The 22,897-nt window shown below is 39.7% G+C and overlaps 1 protein-coding gene across 5 annotated transcripts in view; it reads left to right on the top strand.

Annotated features, from left to right (window-relative positions):
- The window catches only part of LOC143169453 (sex comb on midleg-like protein 2), a 70,949-nt gene that overhangs the window by 41,414 nt on the left and 6,638 nt on the right, over positions 1-22,897 (top strand). For all 5 annotated transcript variants that reach the window (XM_076356867.1, XM_076356876.1, XM_076356840.1 and 2 more), the window contains 5 exons: positions 8,550-8,800; positions 13,563-13,698; positions 15,602-15,805; positions 20,241-20,423; positions 21,502-21,615. In XM_076356867.1, coding sequence (XP_076212982.1) covers positions 8,550-8,800; positions 13,563-13,698; positions 15,602-15,805; positions 20,241-20,423; positions 21,502-21,615 — 888 coding nt within the window. The remainder of the gene's footprint in view (positions 1-8,549; positions 8,801-13,562; positions 13,699-15,601; positions 15,806-20,240; positions 20,424-21,501; positions 21,616-22,897) is intronic.

Below are 22,897 nucleotides of genomic sequence, written 5' to 3' on the forward strand. Positions count from 1 at the left end.
GGGATTTTTGGACTACTACTGAGCAATGAACTAATACTGTCATAGAAATATTTATTTTAATTCTAAGATGTCATTTTTGTATACATCAGCTGATAGCCCATCATTGATCACAGAAGTTGGATTATTTTGAATTGCTTGACATTGAATTTCATCTGTTACTTCCTCTGCTGAGCAACTGCTCAGCTTTACAAGATCTTTTTATACATCTTTACTGACTCAAATAATTGTTCAGCAGTTGTTGCCATCTCATGCTTTACTCTTGTCCTAGATCATATAAGAATCAAATGGCAGGAGCCCAAGGAGAGCTCTCATCAGGATTTCTCTAGAGTCCTCTCTCGACTGTGGAAACGCGTCTGTTTATTCCTGGCCATTGTCTGGTATTTTCCAAGAAAATCTTGAGAAGGATCATGAGGATCTTTCCTTGTATCCATTGCCAGCTAAGGATTTTTTTAAGAGGCTGTGGTGTGAGATCTTGTCAAGTGCAAATCTACAGACTACATCAATTGACTTTCCATTGTCTGCTTGCTTATTGACTCTTTTAAAAAAAAATTAATAGTAGATTTGTGAGATGTGACTTTTCTCTACAAAAGCTATGATTGGTTCTTCCACAACACATCGTATTTATCTTTGGGTTCACTACCTCTGTTCTGTACAAGAGTTTTTAGCAACTTGGTCAGTACAAACATCAGGTGTCCTCTCCATACCTTGCTGGCTAGTGGAGTGTTGACATTGCATTAACCACCTTTTTAAGTCTTTGAACTTGAGGCAGTTTTAAGGACAAACTTGCACAGCACCGTCAGTAGGTTGGACATTTCATCTTTTCGTTTCCTTAAAAATCCTAAGTGCTGTGTGTCCTGCCAACTCTCTACTGCTTGTTTTGTCTCCGTTTCCTGACCTCTACTACTGGTACTTCATGTCAGGGAACTCGTTTCAAATCCCTGTGAAGAGGGGTTCTGATATGGGAACTGATGTGATGAGCTTCCTTGGAGTGAGTATGAATGCAAAAAACCATTCAGTCTTGTTGCTTTAGTATTATCTTCCGCATGTGCTCATTCTGAGATTTGATCATCTGTTGGGTCCATATAACTTCTGCTTCTGATACGCTTTAAAAAGGCTTTTTGATATCTTTTGGATGTTTTTCTATTAACTCTTTTTCTAGGCCAAACATTATGCTTTTCTATTTAACCACCACAGATTGTAATTTTTTATTTTACTCAATTGGGTAATAGAAAGCTGTTACTATGCCTAAGAAAATTCTTGTATTGCACTGTAGCTAGTTGTATCTGAGGCTTATGATTGAAATAGATGGCAGGTGACTGGAGATTGTCAGAGCGGTTTCCGTTTGCTGTTTCTATATAAATTCATTTTACTGTTTAGTCATTACATGTAAATGGCAGTTACTTAGGCAACCCACCTTTTTATTTATAATAGAAGTAAAACCTTTTCCATAAGAGAGAAAACAAAAGAACAACTGGGGACAAGCCATGTGGGAAATAAGTAGTTTCACCTGCAAAGATTGATTTCAGTATAAAGTAGTATCTCTCATTTAGATGTGAACAGCATCTGGAGAGGGATCAGTTTCTACATATCCCTGATCCCCACAGTCTTATGAAGCTGCATCTTTGACGGATAAAGGTGATGCAAGAACTCATGAAGGAGGAACTGCTCTCTGGGCTGTACAGGAGAGAATTTGGGTGACCAAAGGAAGATGATGTAGTAATCTAAATAAAAACAGTGATACACTGTAGCCTTTCCCCTTTCCCCTTTCCCCTCATGTGTTCCCTCATTGCTTTTCTCCCAATTCAGTGCATTTATGGTCAGTGAGAGCAATCTTCTTTCATTACACTAATCAGCCTGTGATGTTAAAGGCCTCCTTCTGATGTTAAAGGCCTCCTTCAAAAACTATCCGCAGCAATAAGAGTAGTACAGGCTCAAGCAGAGATTAAAAAGTATCTTATTTGTCTGTTTTATGATTTCTTAGTTTAGTTTTATTTAACTTTCAGACGTGTTCTCAATGCTTACTTTGTGCAGGTTTTTCCAAGCTAGCTACTGGAGATGCACTTCTGTGTTATTGATAATGAAATTATGTCAAAATAGCTGTGCTATATTTTCAGCTGAGTTGTACACAAATGTGCAACATCAATATAAACTTCAGTACTACTCTATCTTTGCACATGAAACAAAAGAAGTGTTGAAACTTTAGACAGAGCTACAGTTAGATCTGTGAAAAGTCTGCGTTGTTTAATGTAGCCAAAAAAATCAGATAAGCATGGTAATTCTTAAGTTTCATTAAAGAAAAAACCAAATGCTGAAATGGTACAATTTCATACTACTGGAGGTTTCATTTTTCTATCAGTGCAGCCAGCTTCTTTTCATGAGCAGGTCACAGTAGTTAAATCAGGCACATACAGTGAGCAGATTTATGCTGTCTTCAGAACTGTACATGGAAAACTCCTCAGTGCTTCAGGCTAAAATCTGATTTGCCACATTCTCTCACATGTTAAGCTTTTTTTATTTGGTATTAATGTTTCTTGGCATCTTGCAGCAAGGCCTGGATGGTGCTGCTACAGGGCAGTAATCACTTAAGAAAAAATAAAGGTTTTGCCTTTCCCAAAACTGTGACCTTACTGTAAGTCTGGTTTCCTCACCATCTTACCATGTTTATTTATAAGGTAGTTGTAATTTTCTTTTAAATTGGAGGTACTCCAGCACATGTATTTTTGACTGTTACATGGAAAATACATTTTTTTTATTTGCTCTTGTTCAGGTCTTGTGGATACTAATGTCAACAGTGGTTGTGTTGCGCAACTAGTGGATGGGATTGAGTGGATTTTTTCCAAATCTGTGTTAGTACATATGAGCTATGTTAAGAGTATCAGTGCTGTCATTCAGCTATTGAGACAAAACAAATTGTGGCATTGCACTAACCACACTCTGCTCTTCTTTTTTCTTCCCCTGAAGCTTGTTGCACTTCATTGTTTCATTTTGGGCCCACCTTTCATCCTGCTGATGCTATTTGGGGAAAAATAATGGCAAAACCTGGGCAGAATCGTTAATGATGGGGTGAAGAATCAGGATGTTAAAACGCTTACCCGATGTGTAGAGCTAGGCTTTGCCAGGCTTATTGACAGATTCATCATCACCACACCTAAACTGTCTTCAGGTAACTCAAGTTTGTGCTACTTTGATAGTTTATCGGGTAGTTACTTGCTCTCTTCTTTCTCAGCTCACTAACAAAATGCAGTTGTTTTTTGTTTGGTGTGTTGGTTTTTTTTGCTAGTGTGGTTGCAATGGCAATGCTTTGTTGAAGGGTGAGACTAGAAGCTGGCTTTTCACAGTTCTTGATTTCTGGAGATTAACTGGAGAGATCTTTCCAGGAGTCTTTCTTTTGGTTTGCTTCTACCCCCACCACCACTTTTGGAAGTGATGTGTGTTAGTTTGGTCAGCAGTGGGTTTTGATGGAGATTAATTAGTATTTTCACAGTCTGTTCTGTAGGTGCTGGCTTGCCTAGCTCTTGAAAATGTGGGAGACTTTGGGTGGGGGTGAGGGACCGAAGGTGCTACAATGCTGCCTGGGGAAGTCACTAGGAAAGAAATACTTTCCTTTCCTCCGGTTTTGTCTTATGTTGCTTGAAGCCCTCTGTTTCACCTTTCAGGGCTGTGAAAGGAAGGCTAGGATTTTTCACAGAAGATAGCAAGAGGCTTTTTTTTTTTTCCTCCTCTTTTCTTTTGTTATACTGGTAGCAGAAACTAAAATCTAGAAAGAAGAAAATTGCAAGCTGTGATGTCCATGTCTTGCCAAGGTGGATGTTGAAGTTTCCAAGTGCGGTGTTGCTTTTTAGATAGCAAAATGATGACTTATAACTGATTTTTTTATCATAGCAACATATCAGTTAGTATCTCGCAGCTACCTCTTAACCAGAAGTAATCCAAACACAGACAGAAAGAGGTGGCATGTATTACAGATACTTATGCTTTTGTAGGGCTCTCTTGTTCAGTTGAGACTAAGGATATAAATTTTTATAATCCTTGGCAGTAAGCTGTTTTGAAAAATTGCTAATCTTTTCCACCTCCTTTGCCAGTTGTCAAAACTATCATAATAATAACTTACTGTATTAAAGAAGGTTAATTTTATAGTTAAAATCCCGGGCTAGAATTCAGGAGGTATGTTTCCATTACTTCTGCTGTGGAATGCTCACATGGATTTAGGGTAAGTTGCTAAATCTCTTCACCTCATTTTTTTTTATCTGTAGATGAGAGAAAGTTTTTATATTCTCAGAAGAACATTCAGCTTGTGTCTCAGTGGAGGCATAGGAACAATACTCCAGTACAAATAGAATCGTTTCTGTCTTGAAATAAATGCTGGTTTAAACACTGAATTACTGTTTTTACTGTCCTAATTGGCACCTTCACCTAAGGTAGCAATGCTGTGTTCACAGAATGTACGGCAAAATGGGTCCCTACCTTGCTTTGTGTTTTTTATTTTCATATGTTTTTTAAAGTCTTGTCTTGTAATTGCTGCTCTGTGACACTAACTGAATGGTAGATTTCTAATGTTTAAATATTACAAATCTCAACCTTTTTTCCCCTCGCTTTCCATAAAAACATGGAGTGAAACCGTCACTGTGGATTATTTGAGGGAACTTTACTAATTAGAATTGCATGAGAATTCAGGCTTCTGAGCTGTCATCTGTACCATCCCCTTCCCAAGCGCTGGAGGTTTTAGTAGCTTCAGATTTCACAGTTGTATTAAATATCTTGACTTATTCTGGCAAGAGGTCTTGGGGATAACATTCCGGGGTCAAATTTTGCAGTCCTGCATATGTCTGGGCAGTTTTTCTGCTTCTACAAGCAGAATTTGGCCCTCATCTAAAGTCCAGTCTTTCACGTCCTTCTCATGCAAATGCGCTCGGTTGACTCCAGTGGATCTGCTTGTGCGAATGAGGACTGAGTTGTGGCAATGCATCTTTAGGCTGTGAGTTCCAAGATACTGGATTTGGGGTTTCTCTTACATACATTGGATACAAAGTTTATAGGTGTTGGGATTCTCACAGAACGGTTTGGGGAAAAAAATGAGAATGTTTTGAATGAGCAGTAATTGAAAGTATGAAAACTGTTTGTGTGTTGCAGGAAGGTAGTCACCTAGAGCCCTCACTAACATGACAGTATAACTAGAGCTCTGTGAACTTTGAAAACACAGTTTAGTTCTTAACATTACTATGTTGTTTATGTAGCGCTCTTCAGTTATTGAGGACGCCGGTACAGTTTTTGGGTGTAAATAAGAGACTTGGGAAAGAATGCCATGCGATGCATCCCACTCCTGAAACTGGAGCAGTAGATATTTGTGTAGAAGAGCAACACGACACAAATGCTTGATTTTGTTTGTGCAAATGAGAAGGCCTTTGTGATGCAAAGCAGCATCCTGAAAAGGCAAATGTGCTTTTTTGGTTGTAAATATCCCAGCTAAATACTGCAGTAATTGCAAGCAGAGCTTGGCATTTTTCCTCTCTATTCTCTTCATCGTTATATTTTAACAAGTTCTCATGAGACTATTAAAACGTCTTAGTTTTTGGAACATGTGGCCTGGTGGGGATAACTCTGTCTACAGATGCAGTGGGTTGGCAGCTCGATTTTGCATGTCTTTTCATTTCCCTCCAGATCCTGTGACCCAGCGTAACCTTTGGTCTCCCTCTGAAGGCCGGGGTGAAGGAAGTATGAGCAGGTGACTGATGATCACTGTCAATACAGCCTGCAGACAATATGGGAATTACTTTAGCAGTCTCCCACTCCCTTGCGCTCCCCCCATCCTCTCTTAAATCAACAAATGCAAATAGCAGCCTCCTCATTTGCTGCTATCTCCGGGAGGCTGCCCAGGCAGCATGGGCTTTGTTGCAGTCCTGCCTATTGAAAAAAGCAGCTTCAGCCCTAGGCAGAAGGAAAAATACTAAATGGGACCTGACCCCCCCCCCCCTTAATGGTTAATGCTGCTAATATTTGGTCCTCTGGCGTATACAGGTAGGAAGATGCTGAGATAAGGGTTCTTGATGTGTGTGGTTCAAGAGGGCAGCCTGAAGTGGTTGGAGCTGTTTGCATTGTTACTCTTTGTCCGGTAAATGTCCTTCTAGAAGGGAGTAGGGATTGCACAGTGTCCCAAAACTTATACCTGTGCTCCTAGAACCTGTTGACGTTGCAATTAGCTGTGTATTTAACCTTAGCTGTGTCTTCACTGTGCGAGAATAGATATACATTTGCTAGATTTCAGCGTAGGCAGAGGCACAAAGAATTTATGAAACAACATTTCTTTACGAGGTCATGATTGTTTTGTTAAACGCATAGTTGTGTGGCACAAATAAATAAAAATAGTTGCGTTTTACGTTGGTGTAAGCATAATACAGGATGCAATATGTAGTACTGTATTGTACAGCATCAGTTGATACTGTTTTGCTTTCCAGACGTACAGCTTAACGTGAGTTGTCATTCAGCGATTCAGAGATGTAAGAGTAATGCTATGCCAGCATTTGGTTAAAATTCTGTTCATCTTATTTTAAGCTGTCATTGCATATGAAAATAAGTTTTGGCATACATAAATAAAAGGAAAGTGATCACTTTGCACATCCAGAAGGTGGTCCTTCTCAGATACCTAGGGATATCATGTCTGTATTTGATGTTATTAGGATTGCAGCCAGCCATAATGAAGAGATTTCTTCTGAACTGCTATTTAGGAATATTAGATTAGTAACCGAATCAGACAAATAGCAATGTATGTAAATGCTCCTGCAGCTTTAAAAATGTGTGTCAGTAGTACTTGTATTTTATAAGAAGTCTGTTTGCAGTGTGTATTTCATCTTACTGTGACATTTTCTGTTGCAAATACTTAACAGTTAACTCCTGAATAAAAATTCAGAGTTAAAGTAACAGTTGTAAAGCTAGGTGCTGGGCTGTTAAGGTGAATATCAGTCATAAAGCTAGACATTAAAACTGTTACTCAATCTTTAACTATGTTCTTTTCTTCAAGATCTCATTTCAAATGTATCCTTGAGTTTTATTTTGTGTTTTACTTGCTTACCAGAAAGCCTCAACATACTACTATTTTAGGAGAAGAAATATTCCAAATTCACAAAAATCCAGGAAATTAACTATTAGCAGCCCCCTATGCTCCACTTGCAGCCTGCAGTAGCACTTTGGATCAGGCACTGGTGACTGACACAGTCAAAGCCTGCTTGAACTGTAACTTGCAATACTTCTAAGTTGTGTCACATTAAGTTCGTAGTGTTTGAGGTTAGGGTGAATCACGGGAGCTTCATCATCAGCAAGATGTGAAAGGCTGTCGTAGGGGCAGTGTGATACTAGAAAGCCATCTAATTTTAGTGTAAAGGCTTCAAATGATTTCAAATATGTTGTGTGTGCCTTGCCCACACCTCTCGCAACAAGGGTGGTTTGATGTCACAAAATCTCCCATTTTTATCTTCTACTTACCTCTTCTGCAACTTACGCATCTGTCTGCCTGCCAGCAATCAGGCCAACAAAATAGACTATTTGTTGGACTTTTGGACTTAGTAATTACTTTTTGTTGGCTGCAGGTGCTGCTGTAGCATGGTGCGGTACATCTTTTCATTGAGTATATGTCCTTATCCGTAGGTTCTGTTTGGCATCCTTCTGGTGTTTTAATCTGTCCATTGCGAAGGGAGTTGTTAAAATAAAACCATCATTATTACTTCAGAGAAGAGTGAGTTGGGTGGAAGAGATTGCTAACTAGGAAGTTCTGGTCAGTGAAATCTGATTACATCTTGCAGCTTCACACCAGATTATAATACAGTCACAGCATATACATGTTGGATCAATTTTGTATCGGGATGGGAGATTCAACAGAAAACCACTTCAGTGTTAAGAATGAATAAAAATGATACTTTGTGTTTGATTTTTAGAAGTCCTTCTTCCAAATTAAATTTTAAGTCTGGATGGCTCCAGGTAGAAAAATCTGGGTATAGTTATGTGAATTTAACTTTCTAAACTGGCATCTCAGGCAAAGTATCATTAATGAGCAGTTGTCTATCATCAGTTTCTCCTCTTCAGTGGGATGATTTTCTTCGCTGCTCAAAATATGTTTGTAGCTCCCTAGAAGTAGTTGGCACGTCTTGTAGTCATGGAAACTGCACTTAGAGGAGAACGGATGTATTATGGGCTGTATAATTTGTTAAGTGTTTTGAAGGCCTTCTTGGTGAATGGCACTTTATAAATATCCTATGGTAATTAAATTATGGGAAGCATTTATAAGGTGAGTGGATTAATTTTTTTTTTTTTAATTTGAATGTTTTTCTCTTAGGAAAGTCCCTCTAAAAAAATGGGTATAAAGAGTTCTCTCTTTGGCTTTAATGAAGTTATACAGTTTCATGCCAACCACTTAAGTTCAAAATATCCAAATATATTTATATTACAATGTGAATTGTGCACTACATTTTTATTTTTTTTAAGCCTTTGTTAGAAAAGTTGCTTTCCATCGTTCATTTTGAGGTTTTCCCTCCCTTCCCTTTTGTTTTTTTTTTCCTCAGTTTCCATTACAAAGAGCAGTGCAAAAATCCAATCTTCCCCTTCCAAAGTGACCCGGCGTTCAATGCAGTCTCCACAGAAATCTGCTCCAGTACCAGCGCAACGGGGCAGGAAACCAGGTCGGGGCAAACCCCCTGGACAGTCTGCAGTTCCCAAGAAGGGCAGGTCTCCTAAAAATATTCCCCTGACAAAAAGCACCTCTCATACTGAAAATCTTAAAACAAGGAAAAAAAGTTTAAAACCTGGAAAAAAGGTTAGTCCTTATCTACTACTTTACTTTATATTGCAAAATTTTGTAGTGAGATTTTTTTTTTTAATTATTATTTAATTTTCTGTCTTCTCTTCAGCCTTCAGGGCTTTACTGTTTTCAGCAATTACAAGAAAAAGTCTAGAATAGCTCTTCTGGAATATTTCAGTATAAGCTTCTGTGTATTATTTTATTCCAGAACAAGATTACTAATTTATTTATGGGTGAGTTGTTGGTGTTGAAAAATACTATTCTGGAATAGCCATTTCCACTAAAATTATAAGAGCCAGGGAAGCCTTTAGGCTTTTTAGTCTGGGTTATTTTGTTACTGAACCATATATATACTTTGCGTAATTTTTTATTTTTTAAATTTTTGTTTCGTGTTTAGAAACAAAGGATTAGGAACAGTGAGGGCTTTGTTGCAGAATTTAGGCATCTTAAGCATACAGCTGGATTTGCCAAATTAATCTCTTAGATACCCCCTAATCCTGGAGATACTGGCATGAAGCAGGAAGCTTTTTTTTTTAGGCAATACATTTCTCCAGGTGTGGGCCTAATTCTGCCCTGGTCTGAAAGACGTGATGCCTTTCCGCCTTTCTCCTGAGTCAGACCTGGAGCGTTGGCAGCTGTCTCCAGCTTCAGCTCCTCTGGAGCTGTTTGATCAGGTACAAATTGGCACTACCAACCCCCCCTTCCCACTCCCACGTGACACCAACGCTGGTGGGTAAACAGTCCCAGAGTGAGCTAGTTCAGGGAGCTAAACTGGTAGACAGCTAACCCGGCAGCCATCCCTCTTACTTCCTTCTTTGTCTGCTCCACTCCCAAAAAAGCACAAATGCTACGGCTGCTGCGAGGAAGGGTAGGATCACAGCAGGGCAGATTTAGGGCAATTTGAATTGCCGTGGAAGTACAATCTATTTTCTGAGGCTTGCTCACCCACTGCAGGCTGTCAAAGAGGAGTAGCAATCCTGCAGTGTCTTTCCCCAGAGAATTTGTGTCTGTCCCTGTGCTCCTCCCTCCTTTGCACCAATAGGGCAGTGGGGGGCATCATTTTTCTGGTTTGTTTTTTTTTTCTCTCCCCCGCCCCCAAGTTTCAAAAGTTTGGGGGTTTTTCTCCTCCAGTCTGGATCACTGTGGTCTGTGGGATCTATTGCTAGTGATGTGTGGGAAGGGGTGGAATAATGGCACAGGTGGGACTTCCCCCTTCAGTGATAGTGCTGATCCGTGTAAAGTGCTAGTGAAGTATCATTATGAGAGCATACCCAGAAGGCTCTAGCACAAAACTGGAAGCAGGCACTTTGTTCAAATGATGACCACAAGGTAAGAAATGATTCTGGGAACCAGCAATTGAAAGCCGAGCGCTGACTCCTCTGCTGCCTGCCCCTTCCAGTCAGGCATTCAAACTGGTAGGCTACTGGTGGAAGTGGTCTCCAGCTTTATCTCTTGCTTGGTGTATAAAGTGCACAGAGACACAGATTAAAGAGGAGAAAGGTGCTCCAATCCAGATTCAGCTGGTGGATGGGGTGTTCTCCATAAGTCTTGGAGGCTTTAACAGAGAGCATTGAACACAGGATTCTCATATCTTAAGGATGTACTCAGGTATGGCAGGATGTGCACTTTCATGTGAGAGTTTTGTCCTCTGTGTCTCATGAAAAAGAAATTGAGAGGCTTTGTGTGTCCTTTGAAAGAATAGTTGGAGGCATCTCACCCTTAGAGGAGGCTTCTGGGCTCTAAACCCTGGGTGTCTGAAAGTGTCTGCTTGGAGCACTGCATTTGGCATCTGGTCTGTGTGAGGTACTTGGGGGGATTTGCTTGGGGAATGGGGGTTACTGCTGACACTCACTGTCTTGAGGCAGAGAATCTGAGGTACCTCTACACCCTCCTGATTTCCTCTGGGGGACCAGGCAACTGAGTTAGGTTTTGTAGAATCTAAGTTTGATGTATCTGACTTGGGAGTTTTACTACATTAACTTTTGCATTAAAAACTTTAAAAATTAGCTCCTTTTGAGAATCCACGGAAGGTTGTTATTGCTTTGGTACGTGGTTAATTTGCCAAGATGTTATACATACGTGCAAGCTCTTCTTTGGGCTGTTACACCTGTTAGCATAAGGGTGAAGAGAGGAAATGGCTTTGTGGGAGCTCTGCACAGACAGGGTGTATCTGACATGGAGTGCCATACAGCCTATATACCTCACAATACATATGCAAATATAATGCAAGTGGTATGTGCCTAGAGATTTGGAAGTGCCTTCCCCCCCCCCCCCCCCCCCCCCAAGACCGATCCAAAAAATCCCTCCAGATTTCAGGCTAAGTAATTGTGCTTCAAGTGTGAGCTGGCTATGTGGTAGTTCAAAATCTGTGTATTTAGGGAGATTGTGATTCTCTGTAGAGTTGTTTGACTTTCTTTGCCCTTTTAAGTTTGTTATGCTGCAATGTTTATCATTGTGCAGGTATTAACTTCATTATACAGCTAGGAATGTTGAGCTGTTGTGTCATTTTTCTCCTTTATTTAAAAGTTTTCTAAGCTTCTCCGTAAGTATGAGATGCATGTCGGGTTTTGTTTTCTGTTTGTCTCCCCCAGTTTGCACTGTATGTTTTTACTCTGTCATAATGGAGCAGAAATCTTTTTACATCTCTCTCATTATTTTTAAAAGTACACTTTGCATAACAATGCAAAGAATTCCTTCCAGAATTTCTTGAGGAAGTGCCTTGGTCTGAGTGTGGATCACAGCCCTAAATTCGACCCCACAAGAAGAGAGTTTTTAAGCGTCAGGGTAAAGCCTGTGAAGTTGGCCATGTGGTGCCAGACTGTGAGCAGTGCTCTCTGCAGGCAAACAGAGCTGGCGTGCCCTCCCAGCTGGCAGGGGCCAGCCGGCGACACCCTGACCAAGCAAATGTGCTGAGTCCTGCTGGGAACGTGGCCTGCCTCGTGAAACAATATGGCTTTGGGATCGCAGTTGCTGCTTATCAGTTTGGGGCTGCAAAATGAGAACCTCAGCTGAGCAAGCATAACATGCCGTATTTCCAAAACGCATGTTCTTTCCTCCTTCTGGAGGAGAAGGTGGGAAATGGCCGGCTAGCCTCACCATGCTTATGTGTTAGTGTGGAGGGCAGATAGTTCCTCTGTCTTACAGTTTCGTGTTTGTATTTTGTTTTCATGCCTACATTTCTCCCATTTCCTCCTCTTTCCCCTCAAGTTGACCACCCGTATTTTGCAGCGTGGCAACAGACAACTGCCCCCCAAAAAAAGTCCCTGCTCCAGAGGGGCCTTCAGGAATGTCAGACTTCAGATCAAAAGCTCAAACTTCCCAAGTGCATTTTTGTTCTCTATATTAAGGATGGAGAGAGGTTTCTGTCGCCTAGTGTTAAGATACATAGGCAATTCCTGACAAATAATACATCACTGCTTGGTTCAGTGTCTGACCTGAGCCACCTTGTCTCATTCACAGTGCAATGCCAAGCCTTGGCAGTCTATTCCTTATATTCATGGCGATTCCACCCAGTGCCACATTGTCAAGTAGTTTCTCCAGCCAAACCTATCTTCTGAACTGTAAGGGGCACAGAAATTTTCTTTTAAGTGCCCTGGATTTCAGAAGACAGTTAATTTATTCTTTATAGGTGTTGTGAAGAAGTTAAGCACTGCTGCTCTTAGGAAGATGTATATTTTGATTGCTTTCTACATTATTTTTAATATATTATTTGGAAAATATGCTGCTTCTAAAGTGTAAAGGATGAATACTGCTAAATGGAAGAGGACTTAGCCTCCCTTAGCAACTTGACTGAATTTTCACTTCACTATAGATCAATTTTAGCAGTAAATCCTTACCACATGAGTAGCCAAGTCTCTGCTGCTTTCAGCAGCATCAAGACCTTGGGTAATCTCTTACATTCCTAATTTTTTTGGTAGGTAAGAGAATGAGAACATAATCTGTTCTCATGCAAGAATAAATGGTGAAGGGAGAGGTGATGAACTTTTCTCCAATTCATGTATTTTCATAGCATGTCAAAGCACATTAGAAGTGCCTTCCTTGTGCATGTCTCTTTTCTAAACCCCAGTCCAAACCGAATTACAACAAAATTCTCCTTTCCTCAGGGGGAAGGTAATGCACACTGACAAATTCCTAAATCTTTGTGCTGCGAACTCTGGTAGTCTGTCATATGATAAGCTGCAAATAAGTTTGGTTTGGGAAAGGAAAAGGTTTTGGCAATCCACGTGACTGGATTGTAACTACTGGTTTATTTGATATCTTGCATAAAGCACCAATTCTTGAAAGTGATTACTTGAGAACTTCAGCCCCTTTGAAACAAGCTGAGGGAGAATCTAGGTGCACTGTAAAGCTGACATCTAAATGTGACTCAAGTTTTATATGGGAATATATACACAGCCCAACTAACTGATTTGAGTTGTGATAAACCCAGATGATTGGAAGGGTATGGACAGGAAAATAATCTAAAACACCTCTTCTGTGCTTCCTAAGATTTAGAAGCATCATGAATTAGTATATAAAGCTCATTCTTTTCCCACTTTTTAGATAGAGGTGGGCTCCTTTTAAGTCATTTGTCTTCCACTGCCTTACTTAAGTAGCTGTAAATGCAAACTGACAGTTTCTGGTCTTCCTTTCCTGGACTTTATCTACTCTGCTGTGTGTAGTACTTTTGTAATAAGGAACCACACACATTCAGTAAGATGGTAACTGATAGCAGAAAGGTTTTGGAGACTCCTTAAAAACATTAAACATTTTGACCTTGAGTTTTTTCTCTAAACAGAAAAAAATCTTGCCAGAACAACTGACTCCTGCATCTCCTTCTCCTCATTCTTCTCCTGAGGGGGACAGTGGCACTACGCAGAAACTTAAAGATGGAATTAGTTTGTCTGGTGCAACTGCAGCAGTTATATCCACAGGTAAAAGACAAAGAAAAAAAATTAATGACATTTTTAGTGTGAAATGGCTTCTATTTCAAGCAAACTAGTAGTGTCATTTTATGGAAAATGTGCTGCAAACTTATTACTGTAAATCATTATCCAGCTACTTATTTTTTAAAGATAGTTGTAGGTGCCAGTGTTACTTTGCAGAACAAGTATTTTGATGCCTGCATTACAGCAAGAAGTGGTGGAGCACAGAGCTTTTGATAGATCTGCTAGACCTGGCAGTTTGTTCCTGTCTGAAGAAAGAAACTGTACAGTTCTTTCATGTCTGTCCCATTCCTTAATGTATGAAATGGGAATAGATGTAGCTAAAAACCCACATGATATTCTGTTATCATGCAGGCTGTACTGTAATATAACAAAATGGAGATTTTATCTCTGTATAGCCTTACAGTAAAAGAAACAACTCAGACTGTTTAAACCAAGTAAAGGCAATCAGAGGAAATACATTCCTCCTTCCTCTTATGTTCGCTTGTTTTTGAAATATATTGAAATGTATCTTGAAAAGGGTTGGCAAAAGAGAAATAAGCTAGTTGATGAACTAACTCATTGAGGAACTTGTAACCTCATAGTGAAACAATTTGTATGTTGTCAACTGAAATCTCAGAACTTTCTGAAAACTCCATAAATTATGATAACTTTGTTTGGGGTGCTTTTCTACATTTAAAAACTGTTTTTACAATAGAAGTTGTCAGGCTCTTCTCGCTCCCAACTTCAGTCATGGATGAGGGGAAATTACGTATGTGTTTCCTAGGAAAATAAACCTTTCAGGAGGCAGTTGTTGTTGAGCCGAGACAGAAGATGCCATGAAAACTATTTTTGCTGATTTGTATCTTCGCTTATTTGTACAAATACTTTTCCTCCAATTTGCAGACATGCATGAAGACATGAGATCATTAAAACACTTATAGAAATACTTTGTTTTTATAAATCCAGGTTTTTAACTAAGCCCAAATAATACTACAGTTCAGAAAATATGGCAATCTTTTGTGTAACAGAATGCTTAGATTGTCTGCTTAATCACCACAGAGACACTTCTTTTCATTAAGCTATAATAATGTCTTGGGTGCGTTCCTGGTCATGTGACAGCCAAAGCCAAAAAGAAAAAAAATAATCTTCAGTTACGGCTTTTTCTCATGTTTTTCTGCCTTGCCGCTCCTTTTGAAAGACAATTTTGCATAGTCTCTATAAAAAGTAATTTCAAAAGTCCTATTTGATTATTTTGTGCTAAGCTTTAAACCACCTTACAGTGTTTCTAGAGAAGTAGGTTTATTTTACTTAGCAGAGGAGGCCAAGTTGCAGTGTGGAAACTATACATGAGTAGTTCGGGGCTTCTGAAAGTACAGACCTTCAGTAGCCATTATACATGCACACAGGACCATTATACATGCACACATTAATGCTATATGGGTGCTTCAGAATGAGCATCAGTGGTAGGTATATACCATAGGGTTGTCTTTGTTGAAGTTTCTCAAATAGGAGGAAAATTAGGGCAGTAACTTGGTAAGCCAGCTTTTTAGAATCGTGTCTTGGTAGTTTAGAGTACCTGCCAGTAATTCATACTTTATTGGAACTAGTGTATGAACAGAGATTAGTCAAAATAAAAGATAAGCACAGATTATGACAGCTTTGTTACGTTAGTGCAGTAGAGAAGGGCTTTAGAGACCAAAAAGAAGTGGGTTTAAGACTCAGGCAGGAAAACCTTGATAGAAGACAGAGAGAGCACTTTGCATGCTCTGAAAGTATGTGTACATGTTCAGCTTTTTGAGTTGACCTGTACATCTTTTCCTCAAGATTAAAACTAAAAAGGCGGTTTGCAGTTCTAACTTGGAAACATGTCTTATTTCCTCAGCAGTAAATACGGCTTGTTCTTTTTCAGTGTGTGTTTATGTCAACAAGCATGGAAATTCTGGGCCTCACCTGGATAAGAAGAAGGTTCAGCAGCTTCCAGATCACTTTGGACCAGGTCCTGTCAATGTGGTACTTCAGCAGGCTGTACAGGCTTGCGTGGATTGTGCCTATCAGTCCAAAACAGTCTTTGGATTTCTGAAATCTGGCCATCACGGAGGGGAAATGATAACTGGTATGTGAAGATGCTTTGTTTCTTCTGTTTCCTCACTTGGTTGCAATCTTGAAGTAGGGCAGAAGAACTGAAGTAGCTGTAATGAGCGTATATCACTTTTGTAACTATTTAAGCACAGTCAAGAAGGTATACTTGTGAACTCCTTTACTAAGAGAGTATTGGGGGGGTATGATTTCTTTCACTCTGGGTCCAGGATGATTTGAATAATTCTTTAAATAAGAATTTAGCAATAGCAGTGTGAAATTACATATGCACAGTACAGTTAGATTCTTATACTAAGTAGAGCTCATGCACCTCATTTAGCAGCCGTAGCCAAACATTTGTCAAGTAAACTCAGTACAAGTGAAGTATCAGCTTTATTAATTCAAGTCATTAGCATAATCTTATCCATACATAGTGTTTGTGTTCTTAATGCCGTAACCAACTGGGTGAAAAGTTTCAAACTAATCTGTTTAGCTTCCAGGCAAGTGATTCCACATGTTAAAGTTGCTGCTGCTTCCCTTCCCCCATTGCCCGGAATTGTAGCAGTATCTTAGGTCAGTGTTCATGCACCTATGTCCCCTATTATGGAATAGGTTTATTTCTGCTACATATTAATGGCAGGTCTACACATAAATTATCTCTGTATCTCAAACTGAATAGCTGCTGCTTGACATTTTTTTCCTTCTAGGCTAGGAAATGTTCTATATAGGAGTTAGCACATCAATTCATATTTCCATCACTGGCGATAGAAAGACTTTGCGTTACTTTAATCTCCTTACATTAACCAGATGTGAAAGATGATTAGTGGAATACGGGTTCAATTAAATCCTCATGAAGATGGTGCTGTCTAACAATGTTTAAAAAGCAGCACCCCGACCTGTGTATAGCAGAACTACAGTAAGCCTTGCTTATGCGTCCCCATGAGTTGTTCACAAAATGGATGCTGCTTCTCTGCTGTGTAGTAAAGGTTTAATGGCATTGTATACGTGTGATTTTGAAACCCATATTGCTTTATTTTTGCAAGATATATGAAAGTTTATTAATACCTTGCTGTACCTAATTCAGACAAGTCAATTTTCTTGAAAAAAAATGCACTGAGATGTGCATTGCCCGTATTCTGTTTGTGATTGTTTATCCTGAAGGACTAAATCGTAGGCCGGTGGTGTATCTGGGCTGTGACTGAGTAGTTGAAAATAATTATTTCACAGAGGAGAGAGAAATTTCAGAATCTTTATGTAGTTGTGGTTTGTTTACATTCAAAAATTTTGTACAAAAAGGAATTGCTGTTCTGCACGTGGCTTCACCCCAAGGCCTGGATTCAGAGAAACCAGCTCTGTAGCCCTGGATTTGAGGAACTTGGTGATGTGGACTGCTCCTGAAGCAGAGTCCTGGTCCAGGTGATAGCGAGCCACAAGACCCCAGTGGGTTTCCGGTGTTCTTGAGCTCTTGCATTCTCATCGGCTTGTCAAACAGGTTGCTGAGAAGTGGGTGAGCAAACACTCCCTGTCATTTTATCAAAAATTTGTGTGTGATGTATTTTGAGAAGCATAAAATGTGACTTAGGTTAATGTAGCACATGACAACCAGCTGTGCATGTGAACAGTAAGGAAAAAGAGGAAAGCTACAGTAGAATAAAATGAGGAATTACAGAATGAAATTGTGAGTGTTTTCTTGTAGAGTTTTTGTTTGAAAGTGGTTTTGGAGTGTGATTTGTTGTTCAGGTTTTTGGTGTTGTGTTTTTTTTTTTTAGACAAAAAAAAATATGTTGCAGCAGAGAATAAGCAAAGAAATAGAAATCTTTTGTGGACTGATACTTTCATGACGAGTATTATACCTGCCATAGGGGGAAACTGTATGCTGATGAGGACGTGGATAAAATAATCTTGCTAGAATACATGTGAATAATTAGCAGGTTCTTTTGGTTCAGCTGCCAAAGAAAATAGTTGTTTTAGATAGAATTGAATTTAGGATTTTTCCATCTTTTTTTACTCAAACAAAAGCACAAACCGTTTTATTTTTGCTTGATGCATAAGGTTTCAATTCGGGCAAATATACCTGAAATGAAATTAAAGGCTTGATTAGCAAGCCCACTAATGGTGGTGGTGGTGTCAGCCCCTTTTTTCTCCTTGTAGCGCAGAGACTATGGCGTTTGGTGGGATGAAATAGACTGAGGCTCAGATAAATCTTCTCAAGCAGAGAATTAAAATCATACTCTTGGGTGAGTTTCTTCACTATCAGACAAACACATTTCTTCTGTAGTTTAGCTCTCAGCCTTTCTCCTGGCTTGAACTTGGTATTTAAAACATACTAACACAATGGAAGGTTGAAGAAATGAGAATGACTCTTCTTCCCAGGGGCTGGGATTGCACACACAAGCTCTAGTCCCTGTTTATTTGTCATTAAAGGCTGAGGGTATTGCACCTCAGAAGTACTCCTTTTTATTTTTTCCCCTAGCATTTATCTGGGAAGTAAGAGGCTTATGTTGTCCCCAAGCAGAGCAGACAGTTGAGCCTGTGGATCTGGATCCCACACCCTTGGTTGGAGTTCGTATGGTTGCCCTCAGGTGTTACAGTATGAGGGAGCTGTGTTTGCACTGAATCTTCGTTTGTGGATTTTTCTCATGGTATGGTCCTGCTGGGGCAGTCACGTTGCCTCAGCTGTTTCTTGCTTTACCCTCCTGACAACTCTAAGATAATATTGTTCTTTTCAGTGCTTCTTCTCAAAATGAGAAATTAAGGTGTGGACAATAAGTGATTTCCCCAAGGTCATATAAGATGATCTGTAAGGCTATTATAAAGCATTTTAAATTTTTGCTGTAGCTGACTACTACCTTGCAGTACATTTGTCAGGAGATCAGGCTGTGCTAGGTCTCACAGCCCATTTGCTCTCCAGAACTGGTTGAGTTCCAAGCAAAAATTTGCCTTTAGAGACCCCTTGCCCAAACAGGAGGTAGAGGACCTTGTGTCTGAGCCACATGTGGGACTGTGAATCATTAGCATTTCATTTGAACGTTGGGGCCTGGAAAAACTGAATGGGCTATGGAAACATGTTGGTCTGGGATTTGTCCCTGTAGTACTGACTCTTAAACTCTAAGCACTTGCATTGGGTCAGTCTGTCACGAAAGCAGATGAGAGAGGTAGCATATTGTTGTTGATGCTAGCTGGTTAACTTGCATTAACTCTAATCAGAAGCTTCCTTACATCAACAGTCTAAGTAACTGACACTTCTGATTTCCTAAAGAAGCCTAAATTATGCTAAACTTGGGCGTTTTCTTTGGTTTTGTGTATATTATCTGTCTCTTTTGTAACACAATATGGAAGTGTTCCTTAATTCAGATCTGTGAATAAAGGCTTTCTTGTCATTTCTGGGTTTTGTGGTGTTTTTTGTTTTTTGGTGTTATCTTTTTTAAATGCATCTGCTACCAACAAAATGTCGTCCTTTAAAGCTCTACTTATCGTTTGGAAACTTATGTTAACAACAGAAAGCTGCTTGACAAGGCTGAAAACCAAGATGACAAATTGATACAAAAACTTGGTGTTTATGCTGCTTCTTTCTAGCCTTAAGCTTAAGTTACAAGTTTGTTCCTGCTTTGTCGTAATGTCTTTCTAATCAGAAGTAACTAAAAGTTTCAGCTAATGTAATGGTAGTTATTTATCTGTATATTGGTAGTATCAAGTCTTTTCAAAAATCTTACTAATTTTCCACAAAAAAGGAAAATATCATCAGCTGCAACACTCTGTTTCAGGGGCAAGGAAGGAGGTCAACAAGTAAAAGACATACGCACATGTCCAGGCTCTTTGTAATTACTCAGTTTAAAAGACACCAGATCCATTTGTGGCTGTTGTGGTATCTCTGCCACCTAGCTCCTGTTGAAATAAATGGGAGCTTGACCACTGTAGTGTTGACAGCAGGATAGATTTCTCTAGTGATAAAATAGCAAATGGCAAAACAGTTTCTGTAGTCAGAATTTCAATGGTAATGGATGCCATGCCAGCACATTACCACAAGTATGCTCAGTTCAGTTAGAAACTGAGCAAAAAAATCTTACAGTTGTTTGCTTCCTTTTTTTTTTTTTTTAAATTTTGTGGGTTTTTTTAGCAAGTACTGTAAAGGGTCTTTTCTGTATCTCCTGCAATAGCTTGCTGTTTTATAAGCAAACAACAGAAATTACACGTAAGGTTTTGGTGATGAGGGAATAGTTGCAAGTTTTATTATGCTGGGGTGAATCCAAAATTATTAAAATAAGTTCCCACAGAGCTGGCACGGATCCATCGGAAGGTAAAATCAGTCCTTTGGATGTAAATTTGTTAAACTACCAGAATGATTGTTTACTCCTCTCATGTCTTGTGTGGTTTAGATCAAATCTGGATGTCTTCTCCTTTAAGTTAATGATGGTATTTTACTATACTTCATGATGCTTGGGGGGTGTTTGACATCATCTTCTTATTCACAGCTTCCTTTGATGGGGAAAAGCACGCCATCAGTCTTCCTTCTGTAAACAGCGCATCATTTGTCCTACGCTTCTTGGAGAAACTCTGCCACAGCCTGCAGTGTGATAATCTCTTTAGTAGCCAGCCTTTCAGCCCTTACATGGGATGTACACATAGTCCTACAGAGTATGATAGGAACAAACCAGGTACTGTTAAACAACTGTTATTTTCAAGTGCTGATAGTTTTGAGAAGTGTGGTGACTTTATAAAATGTAACTTTTTAATCTGTCTTCCTATGACGTGAATTGCTTGAAATGAATACGCTTCAGTTCTTAGTGAATTGGTTCTGGTGCGGTAGTGCTTTGACAGGATGGGATAGCTCATACCACATATGCAGAAATCATTTTGTTCAGCAGACTCCTCCTTGTAGCCAAGCTAGGAAACATATGTATTGTACCACTGTGATACTGCTAAAAGGACAAGCTCAAAACTTCACATCTCATTTGTTAAATTTATGTTCGGATCATAAAATAAACTTACAAAAAGATACTTACTACCTTACAAGAAGGGGCTTGCCCTGAAAGGGAATTCAGCCTAGCCCTTCCCACACCAGTAAAAGGTCCTTTCTTCCCTCTTTATTCACCTTACTCAGTAGTGGCTTCAAAAATTTTACATTCTACTATGTACAGTCCAGTCTTCTCGTAGAAAAGGTGGGTTTTGCAGGTGGCTGTTTGTGATATTTTGTATGAGGCCAATTTCTTTGACTGCTGCACCGGGGGCGTAGAGTGAGGGGGAAATGAAAGATCTCCCATCAGGTTGTTTGCAGGGCCTGGTATTACGAGTCCCAGCCCAAGGGTTACCAGAAGCCATGGCTGAGAAATCCTTGATGTCAGGGCAATTTCAGAAGATTCATATTGGGTGTGAAGCTTCCTCACAGCTGTCTAATAGCCGAGTCTGTCTTCCAGGTGCTGCTTTAGAAAAGAAATTTTTTTTTTTTTTCCTTTCCAATGGAGAAATTATGTTTATAATTCTGTCATATGTAAGTCATTGGTTTTAACTCTTTTCAGAAAAGTAGCCAGGGTCAAGGTAATTTGGGTGATGACAGTATAAACTAAGCTGTACTTCAGGTTTGAAAGTTTGTATCGAAATGACTGAGTCTGTGTGACACAAGAAACTGAAATGTAACCTGGTGAATGGCTGATGTATGTCTTTGCTTTTGTCCCTGAACTTTCCCCATGAGCAGCTTTATGCTAGAATAATAGGTGGTCACTTTCCTCTTCACAGCAAAAGAAGAAATACCTGAAAATAGGAGCGCTAAACGATACTCTCAGGACTCTCCACCATATACTGCTTCTCTTTCCCCTAAGCTTCCCAGAAATGATGCTCATCCATCTGAAGGTAATTACATTATGTCGGGATTATATATGAGGATTATTTATGGTTTCAGTATTTCCAGTCAAAAAGGACTGAGTTCAACGTATGTGTCTGGTTTGTCTCTAGCCTTTGACAGGTCAGGGTGAAAGTATGTTAATTATTGATCACTGGCACAGATTTTGCACTTAGGGAAGATCTACTGCAAGTTCCAGCAGTCCTTGTCCTAAACCTGCTAGCCTTTTTTGTGAAGGGGCTCAGGCAAATTCGTGAGGGATGAAGCCTCCTGCTTCGTATATGGCTATTTAGCAGAAAACCATTTGCCTCAAAATGGATTAGGAGATAAACTGGAAACAACTCTTAACTCTAGGCTGGGGCCATTAAGTGAATAAGGGTGTAGCTTGATGGTACAATTCAGCTGAGTTTATGGCTAGCTGCCACTGAAAGTTGTGCTGCTCCTGCTTTCCTTGCCTCCTTGTCCCTGCAGTGGGTCCCAGGCCCCCCAGCTGGGTGGTGAGCTGAACCGGTGAGCAAAAGCACAGAAAACATTTTGGTGAAGCAAAGAGTAGTTTGCCGTTTACTTCTCTGTACTGACTCACCGTGGACTCAGATGAGCACAGGGAAGGGTTGAATAAAATGCAGCTGTGGCCAGGGGAGCAGCGAAGCCTCCCTGTGGCAGCTGGCTGTTAGATTGATTTAGCTCACTGATGAATAGCACCTTTTCCTGCGCTGCAGCTCAGCTGCAGTAACTGAGCACGTGTCTAGTCTTAGTCTGCCTCAGATCTGAAGTAAAGCATCTAGGTTTAAACCTCAGTGAGAAAGACTTACGAAAATGTGGGGTTTTTTTACTCTGCATTTGCTACTTAACTTGTTGAGGTTGACTCATCCCATCTGATACATACTTCCTCTTGCTGCAAGATATTTCCAAAGGCTTTTTTGAAATATGATGGGGATTAGTTATTTCTTCCTTCGTATTTTTTTTTTCCTCTTTTTGGAGATCCTGGGGGCATTTTGTGCCTGTTAGGATCAGTGGGGGCAGAATAATCTCTTTTTCTGTGCAGATTAAAAAGTCGTAGGATTACAGTTAAAGCAGAAAAAAAATATAAAATTAAAATCCACAAAACGATAGCTTATTTAAAATGGTACATCTTATTATTTTATATCTATGTAGCGTATTCACTTCTTTGTATATAATAACAGCAGCAGGAAATACAGTTCTGCATTGATTATTGATTTCTGTGTTTTTCCAAAAGGAATACTGGTTTAATTCCACAGATATATTGTACGCCTAAGTCAGATATTTCTGGTG

This window comes from Aptenodytes patagonicus, chromosome 1 (assembly GCF_965638725.1).
Source record: "Aptenodytes patagonicus chromosome 1, bAptPat1.pri.cur, whole genome shotgun sequence".
NCBI classification, from domain to species: Eukaryota; Metazoa; Chordata; class Aves; order Sphenisciformes; family Spheniscidae; genus Aptenodytes; species Aptenodytes patagonicus.